The sequence below is a fragment of the Lipotes vexillifer genome, unplaced genomic scaffold (genome assembly GCF_000442215.2).
Source record: "Lipotes vexillifer unplaced genomic scaffold, Lipotes_vexillifer_v1.1 scaffold242, whole genome shotgun sequence".
Classification (NCBI taxonomy): domain Eukaryota; kingdom Metazoa; phylum Chordata; class Mammalia; order Artiodactyla; family Lipotidae; genus Lipotes; species Lipotes vexillifer.
The window spans coordinates 818,464-837,138 of NW_006771376.1; the positions used below are offsets into that span (position 1 = coordinate 818,464).

Here is an 18,675-nt window from a genome sequence, read left to right on the forward strand (position 1 = left end):
CCCCCCTGCTGAAGAGAACAGGGCCTCCTCAGCTTCACGGAGCCTCAGACCAGCCAAAGCCAACCGGGGTGGCATGTTTCCTCAGGCCTCCCCCTGCCCCAGGCCTGCCCAGAGAACCTGACGCTTGCTAACAGCACACCCCAGATGGTCACCACAGGGGCCAGTAACGCCTTGAAGGCAGGCCCGACTCCCTCAACCACTCACCCAGGACTCTACACCCTGGTTACAGGCCAGAGTCACCCAGGGAGCCACCGCAGCCCAGCTGGATCTGAGTTTGCAAGGATGGGGCCCAGGAATCTGTTTTTTTAAACACACCACAGGGAATTCCCTGGCGGTCCAATGGTTAGGACTCAGTGCTCTCACTGCCAGGGCCGGGGCTCAACCCCTGGTCAGGGAACTAAGATCCCGCAAGCCGCATGGCACAGCCCCAAAAAATAAAATAAAATAAAGTCAAAAGAACAAACACACCACACAGGTGCTTTTTAGGTGACTAGCCTGGCCCAGGTCCTCCACCTCAAGTTTCTTAACACCAGCACAAAGGCTGTTCTCACCTAACAGGCGAGGAGACTGAAGCCCAGAGAGGCTGTGACTTGCCAAGGGTTCACACAGCAAATGAGCGGCAGAGCCCCTCTTAGCAGCCCTCGCTCAGGGTCTTCCCCACACCCCCCATCAGTAACCTCTGCCACACCCCATGCGCTGGCCGACAGGGCCAGGGGTTCCGACTCACCCTTCCGGCTCAAGCTCCTGGCCACCCTGGGGCTCGTCGATGTACCAGCTGCCGTAGGAGTCATCGTCGTCTGTGGCCCCGGACGAGGTCTGGTTCCCTGCTGCCTGGGTGGACATTTTCTGGCCCTTTTCCTCTGACCCCCCAAACCAGAGGGAAAAAGCCACTACAGATGTGAAAAGAGGCTTAGGGGGGAAAAAAAGAAAGAAAACTCAAACAAAGAAACGTTTCTCTTTAATCCTAAAGGTTACTTCCTTGCTTTTAGCTCTCTGGGAAAAGCCTTCCTGGGAGTGAGGGCCTGGGCCGGCTGGCACAGGAGAAGGGGAAGGGCTTCTCCTGTCCCCTCCTGTCCCTTCCCGCCCAGTCTCGCGAGGTCCTGCAGGAGGTAGTTATCCCTTGGGGATGGTGCCCCCTCAGGGTCCTTGGGCTTTTGCTGGAGCACCCGTCTGTCTCTCTCTATGACTGGCCATTGGTAGGTTTTGACTCAAAGCACCATTTTCAAAGAAGTTTTGTCCAATCCAAGCTGCCCACAGAGAGCACCCCCTTCCTTCCCCCTCCTCAAGCCCACCCAGATGGACCCACAGACACACACTCAAGGAAGGACCAGGGAGGAAGGAGCTGCGGAGATGAAAGGGTGGGCGGGCAGCGGGCAGCGGGCGGGCTCAGCACAGTCTGCCGGCCCCTCCCAGCTGGACTCCCAGCCCCTTCCGCTCTCAGGGGTCCAGCCCAATCCCCCCTCTTTGTTCAGGCTCCCTCGAGACCATCCCCCAGCCTCAGCCTGCCCCTCGCTGGCCCCCTTGGGCCTCAGTGATGGGAACACACCGTGGTCCTCACAAGACCCCCTTCCGGAGGTGGAGGTCCGGCTCCATTGGCGGCCTGAGCCTGGGAGGAGTGCGGCCAGGAGGGCCAGCACCTGACTGCACGCACATACCTGCCTTGGCGCCTGCCCCAAATCTCCCACACATCTGCAGGGCCCTACAGACAAGTCAGGCATTCCAGCAACCCAGGGAGACTGCTGGGCCAGGGCCAGAAGGAGGGGAGGGAGCCCGTCCGTTCCTTCTCCTGGAGGAACATGTGTCTCACTGGTAGAATCTTTTTGTTTCTCCAACTTGATTTCACAAGGAGATAACTCACCCCCACAAGGCAGAAATTAGTCCTTTAAACACGAACCAGACCCACGGGTAGGCAAGAACCCTGCCTGCCTCCTGTTCCTCCCGGAGTGTGGGGTGAGAGTGAGGGCAGGAGATGGAGGTTCCTCTCCCCCTCCTGGCCCCCAACTGGGGGTGGAGGTATGGCAAGATGCAGACGAGGCAGAGAGCAGTTCTCAGGCCCCCTCTCCCTGGGTGGGAGTCAGGCCCCCTGAAACTTTGAGGGTCCCTGTCCTTCCAATACCCCACAGGGTGCCTGGGCCCTGGCCCTACCCAGCTAAGGCATTCATTCAACAAGCTTTTCAAAAGGACGTTCATCCATTTATTATTTTAACATAAATTCATTGAACACCTACTAAGTGCCAGCACTGTTTGGGGTCCTGGGACGGGAGAGTCTACAGTTCAGGGGGACACAGCCAAGTAGGTAAATGACCTCGAATCTGAGGGTTACAAAGGGAAGGCACAGAGTGCCCTGATGTATACCACAGGAAACTGAATTTGGTCTGAAAGAATGGGGGGCGGGGGTGGTGCGGTGTGTGTCTTGAAGAAAGAAACCTTTCAGTGGAGATCCGAGGGCAGGGAAAAGTCAGCTGCGCAGAGGGTGGAGTTGGTGGGTGGGGTGGGTAGTGGAGGGAAGCGTGTTCCTGATAGAGGGAACAGCATGAGCGATGCTCAGAAGGGACAGAGCTTGAAATCCTAAAAGCTCCCCATCCAAATTCTGTAGCCAGGCTCACAAGGTCTTCCAGAATTAGGGCCTGAGGGCTCTGTTGGCTTTGGTTCCTCCCCCTCCTTCCCAAATGACCCCTCTTCCAGGAAGAGGGCTCTGGCCTCCCCTCTGCCACCCCACAGAGATGTCAGCATCTGCTGACTCAGAGCTGAACCTGAACTTTGTTGGATGCGACGCAGGAGCCCACACCGCCCATCTGATGCCAGGGACCAGGCCTGGCTATAGGATCTCCTGAGGGCAGAGTTCTACGTCTTCTCCTTCCCCTGATGCACAGTACCCAGCACTGGGGCCACAGGGACTTTCTAAACTGGGTTTGGCAAAGCCATTGCTTGTTCTGGTGGCCATCGCTCCTCCATGGGCCTGTCCCGTGCAGCCTGCTGTTTCTCCAGCCAGGTTTCCAGAGCCCTCTGCTCCAACACCAGAGCCCTGCATTCCCTTCACTGCTCAGGAGTCCTAGACCCATAGCTTAGGGAGCAACTCACTATCTGATTTTAAATCCCCCTCATGATTCCTCCAACAGTTGCAGTCCAGTCTGTGCCAGGGAGCTCACTCCCTCTACAAGGTAGAGAAGTTCATAGCTGGATAAATCCCTGTCCGAAACTGCTTTCTACCATGCAGGGAGCCTGAGTCTGCCTCCTCAGTCCGGTTTGTTCATTCCCTCATTTATTCCACAGATGTTGACTGCATGCCGATTATGTGCCAGGCAAGGTTCTCCACGCTGAGAATACAGCAGCGAGCAAGATAGATAAAGTCCTGTGCCCCAGGGAACCTCATGTGTAGTGGGGGCAGGGGGGGACAAAACATGTGTCATGTGTGCTGAGAGGGAAAATACAGTGGGATACGAGAGGAGAGACAGACAGACAGGAGTTGGGTATTTTAGGCAGGATGGTGAGGACAGGCACAGTCGAGAAGGTGATATTTGAGCAGACCCCTGAACGAAGGGGGACGGTACCCAAATGGGCGCTGAGGAAAGACATTCAGGCTGCCTGGAGAAGACTCCATCAGCCTCAGGGGCTACAGCGAGGCCGGCAGGGAGGGGCCCAAGCTAAGTCCAGGCACAGTCCCTTCCCCACTGCACTCTTCCCCGACCCAAACCCTGTTCTGCCCCCAAAGAGACCTCAAGTGGAGACAGCACCTCCCCCCATCCCCCCACCCCGGACTAGCCCAGTGCCCATGGTGCCACCTCCCTCCTTACTGGGGAGATGCAGAGGCCACCTTCAGGGAGGCCCTAAGCAGAGATGAGAAAGTGTGAGCTTCGTCTCTCTCCCCAGGTACAAGCACAGCGGACAGAGGGCAGTCTTTTGTTCAGTACCTCTAGTCAGGGCCGGGCTGAAATGGGAGGAAGCAGGTCCAGGAGGAAAGAGCTGGGTTTCTACATGGCAGGGAGAAATGCCCTGCTTGGGGAGGCAGCCTACCTGGGTTTGAGCCCTGGGACTGGCTGTGTGACCTTGAGTGATTCCCTTGGCTTCTCTGAGTCTCAGCCCTGCCTCTCTCCCAGGAGGAATAGGTGATCCAGCCAGGAGACTCTTTGATTGTGGGCTCTCCTCTCCCCAAGGCCCCCACTCCCTGCCCTCAATGACTTCACGGCCCAGGAATGTGGAGCCAGCACACCAGGCACTGGTTGTAGTAAGAAAGTCAAAGCCACAGAGAGCAGCTGTGACTGCCCAGGCGTCCCCCATTGTCTTCCACCCACCCTCCTGGCCCCCAGCTCCCTTATACACTCTGATGGGGGCAGGGAGGCAGGCTGGGTCAAAGATCCATGGCTACTAGGTGGCTGCATAGCTCAGGATGGGAAGGGGACCCCACTCCTTGAGCCCAAAGTACCTCCTCCGCTTGAAGCTAGGAGAGCTCACATCTGTGAAATGGAAGGTTACCTCTGAGGTGTTAGGAAGGATGCCATCTGGCCAGACTGCAAGCTGGCAAGGAAAAGTATTGAGAGGAGAAAGATGGTAATGATGTGCTCCTGAAGAATTTTTCCAAAGGCCTGGCGGCAGAGTCCAGGGCCTACCCTCTGGAGTTGGGCCTACCCTTTACAGGGGGACTCGTATCCAAAAAAGTCAGAGACCTGCAGGAGAGGAGGAGCTGGCCGGTGGAGTTACTTGGAAGACAGACAGTAAAAACTCAGAGAAGGTAGAAGAGAGGAGGAAGAATAAGAAGATGGACTGAGCAGTCTTGAAGGCTTCCTGGAGGAGGGGGCCTGGAGCAGGGACCTGAGGTCAGACAGAGTCAGCAATGGCAGCAAGAATGAGGTGTAAGTGTCATAGGATAGTTGAGAAGGGGAGTCTGAGAGGCAAGGAGAGAGCAGGGCAGGGCTCAGGGCTGCCTGGCTGTGCCCTCGTGAGCCCACACGGGCACATTCAGATGAGGCTGACACCAACACCCAGGGAGCAGCCCATGCCATCAGTGCTCCTAGCTGAGCACAGATTGCGGGTGGGGGGGGGGGCCGCAAAAAGCCTCTGGGCTCTGAGCGGACGAAGGCCATCTGCCATCTGGGCCTGGCACGGAGCTCCCCTTGGGCTGGAGCTGGACCACGAAGCCCTCGGGACAGGGCTTCCTTCCTCCCCATGTTTTTGTTCAAGTTGATTAAATCTGAGGAATTCTGGCGTCCAGGAACAGAGGCCCACGTGCGTGCCTCCAGCAGCCTGTGGTTATCAAAATCCTCAAAGGGTAAAGTGCTAAGCTTAAAAGGAGCTGACAGTGGGCCTGAAGGAGTGAGGAAGAACCTTAGAAACACCCCCAAGGACTCCCAGATCCTCCAGAGCACCTCCAGGATCTCAGCAATATCCCCAGAATTTCAGTAACACCACAAGAACTCCCAGAACTTCAGTATCACCCGCCACGAGCCCCCAGAACTTCAGGAACACACCAGAACCTCTAAAACACCTCAGAACCTCGGCCCACATTCCAAGGGCCCTCAAACTCCGGCAAATCAAGCGCTGGTAGGGGCAAGATGGTCAAAACCATGGTACGCAGTTGCAAAAGGCCCAGAGACCCCTCATTGCTCACCACCCTCCCATCCCAGCTTTTGGCTCTCTGAGTCCAACTGCACCCCCCAAAAGTTCTACAGCACCCAAACCTCAGTAACACCCAGAGCCTCAGCAACACCCCAGTCCCCAGCAGCACAGCAGAGAATGGCCAAGGGTTGCCTCAGTCCAGGAGTGGGGGACGGCCCACGTGCCTGCCTGTGCAGCCCAGCCCACCATGAACCCATGGATAAGCAGCGAAGGTGGGTTCAACCCCATGTGGACCAGTGAGCTCTGGGTCTGCCCCCATCTACACAGCACACTCACATACACACATATCGAACTGCCCCCGGCACACACAGGCGCCTAACCCTGGCTCCAGACCCAGCCTGACCCCATTCAGTGGCCGGAAGGCAGTGCTGTTGGCTGCTAAGCTCACGACAGGAAAGTGTGGATGGCTCTCTACCTCCTACCTCCCTTGCCATGTGGGAGCATCAGAAGCATCTAAGACATGCTTTTCTTAGAATTCTCCTGCCCCCCTCACCAATAACATCATCATAGCATGAGGGATGTAAGCCAGACTGCTCTGGTATGAGTGTGGACACTGGTGGGGAGAAAGAGGGTAGCCAACTGTTCCAGGGGAGCAGTGGGTTCTTCCCCTCCCAGAGTGCCAGCTAGAACTGACTCAGAGGAGACAGGTTTCAGCTCAGGACAAAGGTAGCTTTCTTTGTCTCACAGAGCAGTGAGCCCCCCATCAGAGGAGGCAATCAAGAATAGACTGGTAACATCAAGATGCCTTCAGAGAAGGACTGGCCAAAAGGCCATGAAGATGCCCCCAGCTATTAGAGGCCTGGATTCTCCCTTCCCAGCACGTCCTCCCTGGGATGGTGCCACCACGGTCTGGTCTTGAGATGTGGGCTTCGTGCTGCCCTCCTTCCTCACTGCGGACACCGACTCCTGGGCAGATCCCCTGAGTTCTCTCTCCTTGTTCCCTGCTGACCACAGGACAGGGCTCTCCATCAATCTCTTGCCCACCAGCAGACCCTACTCAGACACAGTGCTTCTGACGTCTCCCTGCCTTTTGGAGCTCGTACTAGCTCCCCAGGGTCCCCCGAGTACAGCCATCTCCAGGTCTCCAACCTCATCCCTCAGAATTTCTCAACCCTACCATTCCTGCCCCCTTCCTGCCTGCACCTTTGCGCTCTGTCGTACCGCCTCCCCGCCGTGCCTCTTCCTTGCTCCCTCACCTGTCCGGATCCTACCTGGCCCGCAAGGCTTGGCTCCAGCCCCACCTCCACCAGGCGTTCTCTTGACCTCTCCCTTCTGTATCTCTTCCTTCTCCTTAGCGGTCACCCTGGGGAGTCCTGTGCCTCCAGGCAGGCAAGGTGCTCCCCACCCCCTGGGGCCTCCTCCGCTGAGCCGCCAGCACCAGCTTTGGCTGGGATCCCGGAGGGATGGCTGGCAGTGCAGTCTCAGCACTCGGCCCTGAGCAGAGTCCCCAGCACCTGCTTTACAAGGTGTTTGATCTCCTCCCAGAAAGGCAGCTCCCTCCTTCCCACCAGCTCTGGCCCTGCCCCTCCTCCCGCCCGCCAGGCCTCCCGCCTGTGATTCCAGCATCAGAGAAGCCCACCCCACCCCCACCTCCCCAGCTCAGGGCCACAGCCCAGCTGGGGCCCCACACAACACACAGGGCGGCTTGTCTTTGGCGGAGACTCTCCAACCCCCAAACCATTTGCCCGAAACTTGATCTCCTTGGCCCTCAGAGTCACCTCAGTGGAGAAGCCTGCACAGGGCTTTAATGGCTGAGTTTCCCCAGCTGTGGCCCAGGATGGGCTAAGGAACCCCCTACCTACCTTCATTTGTCACCATCCATCACTCCCGGGGAGCCATTGCCTGATGAATTGCACCAAGCCGGAGGGGAACCACCAGCTAAGCTTTTAATAAACCGATCAGCAACCTGCTGCTGCCCAACTGGGCTGAGGGCCCTGACCATGGGAAGGGGGGGATTTGTCACACTTTCATGGGGCTTTGGGGCTCAAATTTCAGGTATCATCCATTCCAGGGGGAGAGCCAAAAAGCTCTCTCAGAGAGCTTTCTCTTCAACTCCTCATAGCCCAGTCTGTCTCTAGAAGAAGTCTGCGGTTCTGGGGCCTGCTACTCACCCCAAGCACCTTCCTACACCCCCCAAGTCTGCAGGGACAGTCGCCCCGATCACCATCCCAGAACTTGGAAGGGGAGGTGATTAGCTCAGATTCACCATGCTCTTCCCTCCGCCTCCTAGCAGGGGTGCCCTGGAGGGGGGTAAATGAGAAGAAAAAAGGGCTCAGAAGGTGCTAAAACATGGTGCTATGGTAGTCAGGGAGGGAAAGGATAAAGGTGGGGACCAGAAGAAGGGCCCTAAATTCCCAAGAGAAGGATCCCAGGGAGAAAGGGTGTACAGTCAACAAAAGGGTGGGGCAGCCAGGCAGCATCAAGATGTGAGATTGGCTTCCAGTGACGGTAAAGACCCCAGAACAGAGGGCACAGTGAGGATGGTGCCAGGGCTGTGCTTGCTTAGTGGGAGGGAGGGAGGAAGGGAGAGGGCGCAGTCCAAACCAAGATGGAAGGGGCCTCTGAGCTGACTGCTATTTTCCCCATGGAAAAGAAGGGTTTTCATAGAAAGAGTTAAACCCACGACACTAGGAGAGAGTTAAACTTTGGCCCATTTTTAGGAATCTATCCTCAAGTACCACTTGCATATATATGCAGAGAAGATACCCAAGGCTGTTAGTAATGTAAAAATTTAACAAGCCTGATATCCATCAATAAGCTTTGATAAGTCTATATGGTAAGGCACTATTCAGCTGTCACAAAGAATGAGGTACCTCCTCGTGGACTGGCACGGCAGAACCTCCAAGACATAATGTCATGTAACAATGACCAAGAATGCAAGTTGCAGAATAATACACACCCATGTTCCTTTAAACTAGGTATATGTGTGTGTGTGTGTGTGTGTGTGTGTGAATACATAAAAAATGAATCTAGAAGACACACAGCAAACTGTTCACAGTGATCACACTCAGGGGAGGGATGAGTTTGGGAAAATGAAGAGAGATTTGCACTAGTAAAAACTATTTATCTATCTATCATCTATCTATCTATCTTTTAGTAAGCAAAAGGAAAACATTGTAAGGCTGTGTTGAAGCTGCTGTGAGGAGCTGTGATGGCATCACTGAACTGTGTGAAATACATTCTGTCTCCAACCTAGTATTACACATTCCACAGCCTCCCTTGAAGCTAGATGCAGCCCTGAGTCTAAGTATTAGCCAATAAGATGGAAAAAGAAATGTTGAGCATAACTTCCAAAGAGGTGTTCTTTAAAAGAGTGGTGTTTTCTTTAGTCTTTCCTCCTTCCAATTGGTTGAAATGTGCTTGTGATGGCTGGCTCTCAAGCAGCCATCTTGGACCATGAGGTGACCACTATGAGGTGACCATTTACTCATGACCATGAGTAAATAGGATAGAGCAGTAAGTGAGCGACAAAGACGGAGGAGTCTGAGCTAAGACCAGATCTTAGGGCTGGAGGAGACCTCAGAGACCCCTGCTCTACCCCTACTCACCCTCACACCCAGAGGAAACTGAGGACCAGAGAGGCCACATGATGTGTCAGGGGCAGTGACTGAGCTAGGAGTTTTGCCCGAGATCCCCCACCCCCACCCCACCCACATGCACACACAGAGTTCATGGTTCTTTCCCCAGAAAACTTCCTTTCCCAGAGCTTTAATGCTGCTCCATTCTGTGGCTAGGGGGACACCCTCTGGGGCCCAGTCCGAGGATTAGGTGAAGGCCCCCAGAGTTGGTTAAGTGGTAGACCTGGGACATACCTCTCAGCACTCTGATGAGAACACAGCAGAACCTCTGCCCACTGGTGGGTCTGTCAGTATCTCCTATTTGGCTTCTTTCTTTCTTTCTATCTCTCTGTCCTTCTGTCTGCCTGTCTGACCCTGTCCATTAGCGCCTCTTTTCATCCCTATTATCATCTCTCTGTCCGCCTCAGTCTGCCTGTCTGCTGTCTTTCTATCTCTCTTTCTAACTCTCTGTCTCTGCCTCTTTCTTTCGCTGTCAATCTCTGTCTCTCTCAACCTTCCTGTCTTTCCCTTTCTGTTTCTCTCTCCTGCTCTTGTATTGTTTCTCTGTCTCCCTCTCTCTGAGCCTGACTGTGAAGTGCATCTCTCTTCCTAAAGGTTTTAGGCAGTACTTTTCCTTGGGTCATGTTGTGTGCTGACTTGGTGCTGCCCCTGCCAGCTCCTGCCTCCTCTCTCCCCCACTTACCTGCTCTGGCCCCCAAGCAGGCTGGACGCCCTCTCAGGGGTTTGAGTCCTTGGAGCCAGTGGAGCAGCTGGGCAACTGGGCACAGAAAAGGCAAAGGTCAGTGCCGTTGATGCTGCCAGAGAGGCTACCACCCTCGCCCTCCTGCGACCCCAGGAACTTCATTCTTTCTGAGCCAAGGCTGGCAGAGAGGGCTGTTGGGGAGAGCCCAGGGATCATGGGTATGGCCCTAGCTCAGGCTCGGCTGAAGGCCAGAGCCAGAGGGCTTCAGGGATGACCCAAGACTCTCCTGGCAGTGTTCCATGCTGGAGCCTGGAGCAAAAGGCCGGGAGGGGAACGGTATGCCACCTGGTGGGGCCGGAGGCATGGAGGCTGGATCAGTTGCCACTCAGAGGGGAGAGTTTCAAGGTACCCAGGCCCCAGTCCTAACCACCACAATCAATGGAGGGAAGAAACCAGGCTTCTAATTTTGCGTTTACCACTTACTAGCTGAGTGACCACAAACAAGGCCCTTTCCAGCTCTGGGCCTCAGTTTTCTCATCTGTGCAGTGGAGAGAGACGGGCTGCTACGTTCCACTTTGCCAGTTGGAGTCTGTTCTATCATCCCACGAGCCTCTGGCACTGTGGATTTGAAGGGAGTGGGGTGTGGACCTCGGGCAGTTCCACTGTGGGGGAGGGGAGGCTACTGGAGGGGAGCTGGGGGCTGAAATCCCAGTGTGGAGCAGTGATGATCGCTTGATCCCACTGGCCTGGGAATCAGGAGTCTGAGGTCCAGGTCCATCCCTTCACTCACCCACCTGATCTCTCTGTGCCTGTTTCGCCATGTGTAACCCCATCTGGTGTTAATAGTCCCAGCTCCCAGGCCTTGGGAGGATCCAGTGAACTCGCAGATGTCCCTGCCATGAGGACTCAGCTCTGAGCAGAGGTGGCGGGTGAGGGAGGGGGGAGTTGGAGGGGGGCCTTCGGGGATGAGGGTCTGAGAGCCCACAGGAGCCATGGGGGCTGTCAGCAGGGGAGGCTGAAAGGAACTATTGTGGGAAGCAGGAAGGGGGCTCTCTGGGGCACGCTAATTACAGGCCCAGGCTCTTCCAGACAAAGCCAGCGGCCTCTGAGTGGCCATTCTCCTGGAGAAGAAAGAAGACTTGAGGGCCCCATGAAGTCCTTTCATGCTGGGACTGCGGAAGGCGGCCTGGAAGGTGGCTTGGAAGTCAGCACTGTCGCCTCCTGTCTTCACCTCACACTCTGCCCCTTCTTGGCTCCTTCTGTGTGAGTCAGGACTCTTCCTGGAGTTTAAACCTTTTGAAAAACCACAGGAGGCTGAATCAGGGAGGCAGCTGGGAGTGGAGAGAACCCTGGGAAGGGAGTTGGGATCTGGTCCTGCTCTACTATCCCGGGCTCAGTTTCTCCATCTATAACATGGGGGAACTATCCGGTCCTGACCTGCTAAAATTCACTGAGGTGTCCAGAGACTTCCTCGGTGGAACTGAGGCCAGGCCCAGAGAAGCCTGAGCATCAGAACACTGCCTCCTGCCCTGTGGCTTACCCCCCGGCGCTGCTGCCCTCCCTCCTGGGCACCAGCCTGCCCACTGAGACACCAGGATGCATCTCTGAGTCCAAGTGCGAGTCAAAAACCCAAAATGGTCTTCCCTTCTCACAAATGGACTCTAGATGAAATAGCCAAAAGAACTATTCCTTATTCTTTTATGCACAAGCAAAGGCTGGGTTGGGCTTGTTGATCACTTCTCCCTCCCTCCCTTCCTCCCTCCCTCCCTTCCTTCCTTTCTAGAAGGCGTTAGAGGTCCCCCCAGGCACCTATCTCTTGCCCAGCCCTGTCCTGGGCACACAGACGTGATTCCTGAAGGCACCTGCAGTCGAGCGTGGGCAAGTTTGAGGTGTGTGCAGTGTGTGGCAATCGGGTGGAGTCACCAGCCTGATTCCAGAGGAGGAGGCTTTTAGCCAGACTGGAGGAGGAGTAGCATGACATCAGGGGGTGCTGGGCAGCTTGGGCAGAGGAAAGAGAACCAGCAAAGGCAGGGAGGAGAGACGGGGCGGGCCTGGCTTGGGGCAAAAGTGAGCCTTCCTCAGGACATTATGCTGAGTGAAATAAGTCAGTCACCAAAGGACAAATACCATGTGATTCCACTTATATGAGGTGCCTAGAGTAACCTCATTCACAGAGACAGAAAGTAGAATGGTGGTTGCCAGAGGCAATGGAGAGATGTTGTGTAATGGTGTAGAGTTTCAGTATTACAAGATGAAAAGAGCTCTGGAGCTTGGTTGCACAACAATGTAAATATACTTAACACTACCGAACTTGCGCACTTAAAAATGGTTAAGGTGGTCGGTTTTATCTTGTGTAAATTTTACCAGAATTAAAAAGAAAAAAATAACCAAACATACACACCAAAACATGAGGTCTGCCCAGAGACTGAGTAGGGGAGGGGAGGCTAGAAGTGGGAGGGGCGGGTCATCAGATGCAGAGGGCCTTCAAACCACGCTGTGGCTGCTGGCACAGTCACCTCAGATCTTCTGCAGAAAGCTGGAGGGAGGGAAAGAAGGGAGGAAGGGGGAAAGAGGGAAGCATTGAGGAAGGGGCTCAGGATAAACCCTGAACGGTGGTGTGCTTGGGGCCTGCTTGCAGGGCCGTGGGTCTGGCTGTAGTGCACAGAGGTCTGCCCGAGGGCAGAAGAGAGACTGGCTCCCGTCTGGTAACATCTCTGAGGGTCACTTCAAACATGCAAGAGAAGAGAGTTACTTCTATCGAATCACTGAGTCTCCAAGACTTTAGACCTAGCACAGGCAAACCATGGCTTCCAGACCCAGGCTGGGTGGCCAGGCCCAGCTGTGGAAGCAAAGGTTTCCAGGTAACCTCTGCCAGCTACCCTCTTCCCAAAATGGCCAGACTGTGGCCTTTTCCAACATGACTTACAGAATTTTAAACCGCCAGAACTTATCTGTGAAGACTTATCCATCCAACTCCTACCCATCATACAGATGGGTCCACTGATACCCAGAAAGGGAAAGGAATCTGCCCAAGATCACCTGCAAGTCAGGTGACTAGAACTCTGGTCTTATAAACCCTCTCTGCCTCAGTTTCTCCTTGGGGGACCTGAAGAAACTGAATTTTAATCATTGCAGAGGAAGCCTGCCACATACATCAGGACCCTTATCTGGGCTGGCCAGACCATCTTTAGACTGGTTATCCCTTACTTTTTGAAAATGATGCCTTCCAGTCAAGGTGACTTCAAATGAACTCTTTTGAGTGAAATCTATGCTGTCCATAAATCTATTCTTTAGACTCAGGACGAAGGTACAGAAGTCCCTAATAGTTTGAATTTAAATCTTTGAGCCAGTCCCAGGCCACATTTAGGTTCAGATCTCTAGGAATCTCTAGGTTTAGGAATCTCTAGGTTCAGATCTCAGCTCTGTTGCTTACTAGCTACAGCTTCAGATTCTTCATCTGTAAGATGAGGATGATTATATCCATCTCACAGAGCCATGTAGAGTGCCTGGTACCCAGTAGCTGCTCAATGAAGAGTATCACAAATGATGGTGATGATATTGGCTAATGATGAGAATAATGATGGTGGTATAGTGGTGATGGTAGAGATGGTTCTTCCTGAGGAGTGTCCAGAATCCACCCTCTCCCACTGGCTATCAGCAAGACCCAGGATCAGGAAGGATGGGTTCCAGCTTGACAGTTCTTTGGTGTGACAAGCTCTGGGCTCTCTGTAAAGTGAAGCTGTGCCCCATACTTTGCGTTTTGATTCAGAAGGTAAACAAACGGGTTCTAGAAGCAGGTGCTAAGGGTATGCTCCCAGGGAACAGACACTCCCCCAACTCAAGAACTCTAGGGAATGAACAGGCATGTGTGGATAGGCTCTCCTGGAAATGGGAAGCCCTGATTACCCCATACCTGTGTGCTCCCCACACCAGTACTCCTTATCCCTGACCCTGCTCTAATTTTTCCATAGAACTTATCATCATCCAGCAGACATCATAGTTAACTTACTTTCTATATTTAGTGTTTACTTTTATCTGTCCCCACCTCCCTCCCCCACTAGAAGATAAGCTTCAGGAGGGCAGGAATCTTTGGTTCGCTGCTATATTCTAGATGCCTAAAATAGTGCCTGGCACACAGTAAATGCTCAATAAACATCTGCTGAATGAACAAAAGCTAAATGGGAGGGATCCTTTGCTGCCTTTTTTCCCTGGGATGGGCCCAGCTTCCTGGCTTGTTACCTGGGTTCTCCTCAAACAAACAGAGAAACATGGGGGTTTGGCCCTGAGCGCCCAGCCAGTAGGCTTTCAGACTGGGCCCCGGCAGGGACGTGGCTGGGAGGGGGCAGCGCTCAGCCCGGGGCTCAGTCCCTGACATGGGCATGGACTTCAGGAGGCCTGAACCCTGGGTCTCTGCATCCCTGCTGAGCCAGAGGCTGAAGGCCGACGAAAAGACTTTGGACCTGGAGTTCGAGGTCTTGAGCGTGGGGTTTAACGAGGAGGGCAGATATGCCCTGCGGCTGTCAGCTGAGAGGCGCCGGCAGGCCGGATCTGGGGCTGGGGTGCAGTTGCAGGTGAAAGATGGGGACCCCCTCCCTGCCTGCTCTGCTGTCACTGATGTCGTTGAGCAGAAAGACCCTGGCCGGAGCCTCACCCTCACCAGGAACAAGTTTGTCTTTACCTTGCTTAAAGGTATGAAGTAAGGGTGGAGGCTGGGGAGAGACAGGGACCCTGAAAATCCTGCCTGGCCCCTGTCAGGGACTCCAGGGAGCCTCAGGGGAACCGGGAGGGGCAGGGGCAGAGCTCCAGATTGAATCCCAAAGCTCTGCCTGTGTCACTTGGGCCAAGTTGACCCTCTGTGAGCCCCTGCCTCCTTCAGTATGACATGGGGATGCTGACGCTGGTCACCCAGGGTCGGGTGAGGAAGAAATGAAAGGACAGCTGAGGAATGGCTTTGTGAATTTGTAAGACCTGAGCACACAGCAGGTTTGGGGCCAGTCCCACCGGCCATCACACTGAGTAGCCTTAGAGCCACTGGACTGTGGGTAGGCAGGGTAGACAGAGAGATGGAGACCTGGGCCCTGCCATCAGGAAGATTCCAGCCATCAGGTAGAGAGGCAGGAATTCCAAAGAGAGAATAGTTAAGTGACCTGGAAAGAGCAGAAGATCCATACCTAGACTGTGAAGACATCCAAATGGGCTTCCTGGAGGAGGAGGCGCATGCAGGAATAGGGAACCTAAGTTCCAGGCCTTCATGTGGTCAGAGATCAGAGTCAGGTTGAACTCCTCCCTCTGGGTGGCAGGACCCAGGACCATCTCACAGGCTAAGAGTCCTCCACTCCCCACATCAGTAAAGGGAGGGGGCCATGGATGGGGCCTGAGAGGGGGTCATCCACAGGGAAACCAAGCCTGGCTTCAACTCAAAGGCTGGGCAGCCCGGGTTTCCCAAGGGCCTTGCCTGTCCTCCTCATCCCCTGGGGGAGGCAGAGAGAGACCCCAGAGACCACCTCTGAGACCCCTGTTCCCTACCCAGCTTTCTGCAAGAATGATGGATAGCACGACGCACAGCTGCACCTGAAGGCTGAGCAGGGCCTCTGGAAGGGCGGCCCAGCGGGTGGGCGAGGCCATTTTTCCCATCTACCCACGCCCGGACCAACCCTCAATGAACCTCTCGGCCCGGGAGCACGAGGACCCGCACCACTACTGCAGCAACCTGGCTCTGCTCCAGGCCAGTGCACACCCCACGGCCTGCCACTGCGGGGGCCTGGCCTACAGGGTGGCCTTCCACATGCACCGGGCCCCTCAGCCTCCTGCCACAAACTGCCCCCCCAGCGCCAACTAGCCAGAACCAATGTCACCGCATCCAGAGCCCCAGCTGCCCGGGCTGCAGGTGGGTGTTCCCTGGGTCCCCATCAGGTTCTAGCATCACGGCTCCCCCAGTTAGAAGACCTGTGTCTTTGATAAGCCTGGCTGTCCCCACAATCTTTCACTGAGCAGAGCAGCAGGACTTGCCAAGGTTGCCTCATTCAGTTCTTAAGAACAAGCAGTCTAAGGGTGCAGCAGGGAGTCCCAGTTTGAAGGAGGAGACAGAAAATGGAGCAAAGGCCACACAGATCAAGGACATCACTGGGTGGGGTTTCTCTGCCCAGTGGGTGAGTGTCCCCTGAGACCCTTCAGTCCTCAAACTCACTCTCGCACGTTCTCACCAGGTTTTGAGGGAGGCCTGGAGTGACCAGGAGACAGAAGTCTCTCTGTGCCCACCCTCAAGCCCATCCAGCTCCCACCACGGCCAGGAGGGACTCAGCCCTGAACCAGGACCCTGGCAGCCTCAGGCCCAGGTGAGAGGGTCTAGTCCTTGTCCAAGCTGAGGAAGGTTCCCCAACGTGATAGTGTTCTGCAACCAGACAGTGTGTCTGGTGGGCCTCACACTCAGTATAGATAGACACTAGTAGAGCAAGCAGCCCATTTCACAGGTAGAGAAACTGAGGATCATCCCCAAGGATGCTTGATTCCATTTAATGCCAACAACATTTCCTGGGGACCTTAGTGCACAATAGTGCACGGAATCCAAAGCTAGGTCAAACCCCAGGTTCAAGGTGCCACCTGGCTTGAAAACAGTCTGGCATATTGTGGGCATCATATGGTCCCACAAGTTATGTGCTGGAAGGAGAGCTCTGGTGAGGAAGTGTGTGGGTCTGATTTTGGAGCCTAGGAAAGGCTTTTCAGAAGAGATGTAATTTGAGGTGAATCTTTCATTCATTCATTCCCTCATTCATCCGTTCATTCATCCATCAAACATTTGTTAAGTGCTGACTCTAACAGATCCCATGCTAGGTGGGTAAGATTTAGGAATGGCAATTCTGGACTTTGAGGAGCACATTCCAAGGAGGAGGGACCAGAATGAGCTGGCTGAAAAGGAAAGGGTTTGGCTGGCAGCAGAATGAGCTGAGGTTGAAACCAAAAGTTTACAGCCAAAGGTGCCTGGCTCTCCTGCAGCACCTCCACCCCACAGCGCATTGGTCCGGGCTGAAATGGAGCCCACTGTGGTGGGCTGAGTTGGGCTGGAAGACGGCTGATGGATGGGAGAAAGTGGAAGGAATCAGGAAAGAGCTAGGTGGATATTCAATTCAGGAGGCAATGGGGGACCACCAGAGGGGTTTGTGCATGAGAAAGACAATCTGACCCGTGCTTTAGACAGAGTAATCCGGCAGAATGTGCCAGGAGAACTGGAAGGATGGACCAGGGACCAGGCACCGACTTATCTTGCCCAGGTCTCAGTCTGTTACATGGACTACTTTGGCCCCTGTTTATTCATTCATTAGTCAGTCGATCAACAAATACTTTTGACCACCTATTGTATGCCCAGCTCTGTGCTGGGTGCTGAGGATACAGCGGTGAGCTTGTGAGTGAGATAGATGATACCTGGGTTCTGACATGTTCTACAGTTTGTTACAGGACTCAATATGCAAGAAGCTCAGAGCTCAGGGAGAAACAGTCCCTTGCTGTCTATGTCCCAGCATGTCCTGGCCACCTGAGCCAGGGGCCACGTGGACAGTTCTTTGCAGGCTGCAGCTCTGAATGCCTCTGAGGGAGGGTGGGACTGCTGCAGGGAAGGGGGACTGTGAGATGGCTGAGCCATCGGAGGCAGCTCTAATTTCTGTTATTTAATGCTGTCATTTCCCTGCCGTTCTCCCTCTTAAAGTGTCAGATGTCTGCTTCTACCAAGACAAGAAAATGGCTTTCAAGGGAGAGGAAAATCGCTTCCCTCCTGGGGGTGGGGTCAGCCATCACAGCCCTGACAACAGGGCCAGGAAGCCAGGGGGGAACAGACAACGGAGAGGGGTCCTTCAGAGAATAGAGGGGCTGTTTCTTTCAGCTCAGGCAAACTCATCTAGCAAGTTCAGCCTGAGGAAGGAGGGGGGCACTTTTCTGGTGTGTTTGGAGGCGCAAAGACACAGCTGGTAGGACAGCACCAGGACCAGGCTCTCAGCGCGGGGTGGGGCCGGAGGCTGTCCTCCGGGCCTGTGGCCAGCTCCCCGGGGAAGTGGATGTGGCCTAGAACCACAGGGATCCTTAAAACCATCCTCCCTCCCCTCCTTGCAGATAGGAGAAATGAAGCCCAGGACAGACGGACTTAACCCAGCTCTCTTTGATTCTCAACTGAAGAGGAGGAGAAAGCAATCTTGGGGCGGGTGGGGCTGGTGAGGGGAAAAGGCGGTGAGCAGGACAGATGGAGAGGAGGGAACTGCATTCTTGAGTGTAGCCCAACTTCAGCAATATTCAGTTCAAGGCCAGGAATGGATTTCTAGGCTCTAGATGGCAATGGATAGACTCAAGGCCACCTCGTACAGGAAGCCTTCCCTGCATTGATTTTGTCCCTTCCAAACTAGCCTCGGTCCTATCTGGTCAGGCATTTCAACCATTGAATCTATTCAATTTCAAACTTTATTGTAAGCTCACAAGTTGCTCTCCAACTTGTGTGTCAGTTTTTTAAGCCAGAACTGATGATGGTTATGGGTTGAGAGATGGGGTAAGTGTGGAGTCGGGGGCAGAGGGCAGGGGGATTACTATTGCAGTGATCAAGAGTGAGTAGGGAACAGGAGGCAGGGCTCAGCGTGACGCTTCCGTGACCGACTTTGAATCACTTTGCTTCTCAGCCACGGCTCACAGCCTTCACAGCCATGGTCATAGCATTCCAGAAATCCTGGAGACTCTGCTGGGACAATGAATTCCCCTGAGCTAACATCTTCCCTTCTTCAGTACTCACGTTTCCTGTTATGTGTGTGGGGAGATGGGGAGGTGGGG

The 18,675-nt window shown here is 54.5% G+C and overlaps 2 protein-coding genes across 5 annotated transcripts in view; one reads left to right on the top strand and one right to left on the bottom strand.

Moving 5' to 3' along the window:
* Positions 1–7,500, bottom strand: part of STRA6 (signaling receptor and transporter of retinol STRA6) — a 29,851-nt gene extending 22,351 nt beyond the window's left edge. Inside the window, exons 1-2 of one of the 4 annotated variants that reach the window (XM_007446667.1) lie at positions 7,416–7,500; positions 728–858 (exon numbers count right to left, since the gene is read on the bottom strand). In XM_007446667.1, the coding sequence (XP_007446729.1) occupies positions 728–858; positions 7,416–7,421 (137 nt within the window). In that variant the 5' untranslated portion in view covers positions 7,422–7,500. Of the gene's footprint in view, positions 1–727; positions 887–983; positions 1,032–7,415 lie in introns of those variants that run through there. The other 3 variants (XM_007446668.1, XM_007446669.1, XM_007446666.1) reach the window with 3 other exon arrangements.
* Positions 7,501–15,532: 8,032 nt separating this feature from the next.
* CCDC33 (coiled-coil domain containing 33) overlaps positions 15,533–18,675 on the top strand; it is a 117,696-nt gene continuing 114,553 nt past the window's right edge. The window contains exons 1-2 of the mRNA XM_007446714.1: positions 15,533–15,646; positions 16,080–16,208. Of these exons, the coding sequence (XP_007446776.1) occupies positions 15,533–15,646; positions 16,080–16,208 (243 nt within the window). The remainder of the gene's footprint in view (positions 15,647–16,079; positions 16,209–18,675) is intronic.